At 34.4% G+C, this 3,150-nt stretch overlaps 1 protein-coding gene across 3 annotated transcripts in view; it reads right to left on the reverse strand.

Annotated features, from left to right (window-relative positions):
• LOC102880754 (putative RNA-binding protein Luc7-like 2) overlaps window positions 1–3,150 on the reverse strand; it is a 57,309-nt gene that overhangs the window by 42,752 nt on the left and 11,407 nt on the right. Inside the window, exon 2 of one of the 3 annotated variants that reach the window (XM_015588350.1) lies at window positions 1,284–1,354. The exons of the other annotated variants lie outside the window; for them this stretch is intronic. Coding sequence (XP_015443836.1) covers window positions 1,284–1,341 — 58 coding nt within the window. The 5' untranslated portion in view covers window positions 1,342–1,354. The remainder of the gene's footprint in view (window positions 1–1,283; window positions 1,355–3,150) is intronic. 3 annotated transcript variants of the gene reach the window in all.

Consider the following 3,150-nt stretch of genomic DNA (forward strand, 5'->3'; position numbering starts at 1 on the left):
CGAGTCCAACTCCTTCAGATGGCAGATGAGGAAACTGAGGCCTGAAAGGTTTAGCAACTTGCAGCAGACCCACTAGGAGAGTTTCTACTGGTATATAACGTTCCCTACTTGACACTAAGCATTGATTTATTTTGTAATTATTTACATTAATTGAAAAACATGAAAAGTAATCTTGCAAACATTGCATACACACTGCGAATCCCCACTGAACCCCAGACGCCATTTCTTCCACTATTTTGTTCCAGCTGAAGTGTCTCCCTTTTGCTGCTGGGAGGAGTTAAGAGAGGGTAGAATAATGTGTTTAAGAGCGTACAAACCTGGAAGAAGGACTTACACACCAGTCAAACACAGCCTAAATGAAAAGTTAACTGTAATGCCTCCAAAGGTCCCATACCTCCAAGTTTTATGTGGCCTGTGCTATATGTGGCCAAACTGGATACATTTAAATTCATTGTCTTCATATAACACAATACACCACCTCCTAAGCAATAGGAGCATCCAACCTGCTAAACAAATATGCCTATCTACTTAAAACTTTAAAGAATCCAAGAAAAAGAAAGGTAACTAGCTCTAATAACAAAATATTGATGTTAGTTACAATTTTTTGCTTAGAATCTCTTTGGAAAAAAAAAGAAAAAAGAAAAAATTCTTAAGGATGTTTCCTCTATGTAGAGTGGTAAGCCCTAAGAAATGTAGGTGTTTTATTTTAGCCTTAAATTGATATCATTGATGAACGAAAACCTACTGATGAATTACTGAAGCGAGAATGGATGGTACCAAAATAGATTGTAAATACCACTGTACTTCACATGATGCCTGGAGCACTTCAAAAAGTTTCATCTAGAAAGTGATTTAATTATTTGAATTAATTTGTTTTTCACATGTGAAATACAGAAAGGTTAAAACTTTACCCCTTTTGCATTGGTCTCAGTTTGAAGACCTTAACTCAAAGTTAACTAAATATTGCCATTTTTAGGTGGGGTAAGATTTTGTTCAAATTGTTTTAACTTAGTTAAAAAGGCTTAAAGGACATTGTTTTGCAACAGGGGCATATAAAATTTTAAAAACAGTGATTTAGAGTTAAAATGCTAGCTTCAGAGCAGTTCAACAATAGGTTTTCTAATTAAAAAGTAGGTTATTTTTGACACCACAATTTGGAATAATTCATTTAGTGTTCATGCCTGCTACTATAAAGGTTATTTTGATGATCCTTTTTTCCTTTTAAACACAACTGCTTTTGTTCCACATTCATTAACACATCTGAAAAGTTAGCGATAACTCACGGCTCGGCGAATGCGGGGCCTTTCTGACACTCCCTTGCAGATTGAAGTAGGCAGGCATAGATACATTGAACCTTTACAAATAAAACAAGGGGCCAGATTGTTCAGTTTGTATAGAATAGACTCTGCCAGCAATTTCAATACAGCATCTAGAAGTACATGTTGATTGTAAAGATTCTTGTATATGAAAACAAAAGTGAACAAAATCAGGGTGTTTTATTGTTTTAAATACTGACTTAACGAGTATTAAGACTATGACTGACCAGAGGTACAAGTCCGAGGCTGGAGCTCTAGAAAGTTGTCCTTGGGCCAACTGGAGTTTTAAAAAATGTTTTTTAAAAATGTGTATCATTGAGGCTTTTGGTGAGGGCCTTAATGTTAGAATGGTACTATAAGCTCACACCAGAATGGCAATGCTCTATTAGAAGCTTTTCGCTTCCCAGCACATAAGGAAAAAAGTTTTGTTTTACATCTGTACCCAAATAATGCTAAGAAATTTAAAGATACAAATTTAAGTAAAGAAAAAAAAATGCCTTCCATATCTAGGAGTCTCCCTGCTACAAGTATCTAAGCTTTTCAGTAACGCAACAGCAGTATCGTTTCAGTGTTTTGTCAAACTAATGGCTCAAGATTGTAAGCCAGGCCTTAGAATAAAATCAAGATTCATAGTTTACTAATCAAACATTTATTTCATCAAGTAGGGTAACTGTTTTTACTTCAGAAATCACAACGTTAAATCTAGAGTTAAGATACATGTGCCCTGAAGACACAGTTGTCAGATAAAATATGAACAGTTCCAAACATAAATTTAGCAAATATTATCCCTGATGAGCTTGTCAAAAAACATTTTTAAAAAACTTTTCACTGCATATAAGTGGTTGCGCTATACACATTTGATAACTGCAGTAAACACAATACACACAGCTATCAAATACCAGCCTATACATTATAGAAACTTTTAAAACAATGAAATAATAAAACCCCTAGTAATTTGAGATACAGAAATATCCTGAGGGACTAGCAACCGAGTATCTGTTTATAAATATTTTTAAAGTTTTACTTAAGAGACTTTAACATTTTAAAATAATTTGGCTACATTACCATGTCCATGTAGTATTTAATAAATCTGGGCTTATGCCATGAAAGTATAGTTTGGTTAAACCAACAAAGAATTTTAAAATAAAAATACTGGTAATTTTGATTTGTCAAGATATCTGGCCCAAACCATGTTTTTCAAAAGAAACGAGGTAAAATAGCACCCATTTAAAAAAAAGGGGTGGGTGGATGGGGACTCTAATAGGGAACTAATATGAACAAATCTCTTTACAGTACAAGGAATTATTTTTTGAATTCAATGTGCTCTATCTTGAAGTTTTCTGGGCATATAATCATGTAAAAATTACCTAAATTAAAAAAAAAACAATTGCCCTGTTACAATATTCAATAACATTGGCTCCAAATCATAGAATCAAAACTATCGGTGAACATATCCTCTGTGCTAGACAATGGGGTTACAAAGAGACATAGAAGACAAGCTCTCTACCTTCAAGGAGCCCATGATTTTGCTGAAGAAACAGGATATTCAAATTAAGTAATGAGTAATAATGCAAGGTAGTATGATCCAAGTACCAAATGGATGTTTCAAAGAATAGTGCTCCAGAAATTCTAAGACCAGAATGACCATCAAAGACGAGAGAGGTCAGAAAAGGCTTCGTGAACTACGGAGAAGCCAAAATATGAAGGAAGGATATAGGACTTAGACCAAAGGAAAGAAGAGTATTCCCAACTGGAGTAATATCTTTAACAAAGCTTACAGAGGCAGTAGGGTTTGGGAAACAGCAAGCAAATCATTTTTGGCTTTGGCAAACAG

This window comes from Pteropus alecto, unplaced genomic scaffold (assembly GCF_000325575.1).
Source record: "Pteropus alecto unplaced genomic scaffold, ASM32557v1 scaffold22, whole genome shotgun sequence".
NCBI classification, from domain to species: Eukaryota; Metazoa; Chordata; class Mammalia; order Chiroptera; family Pteropodidae; genus Pteropus; species Pteropus alecto.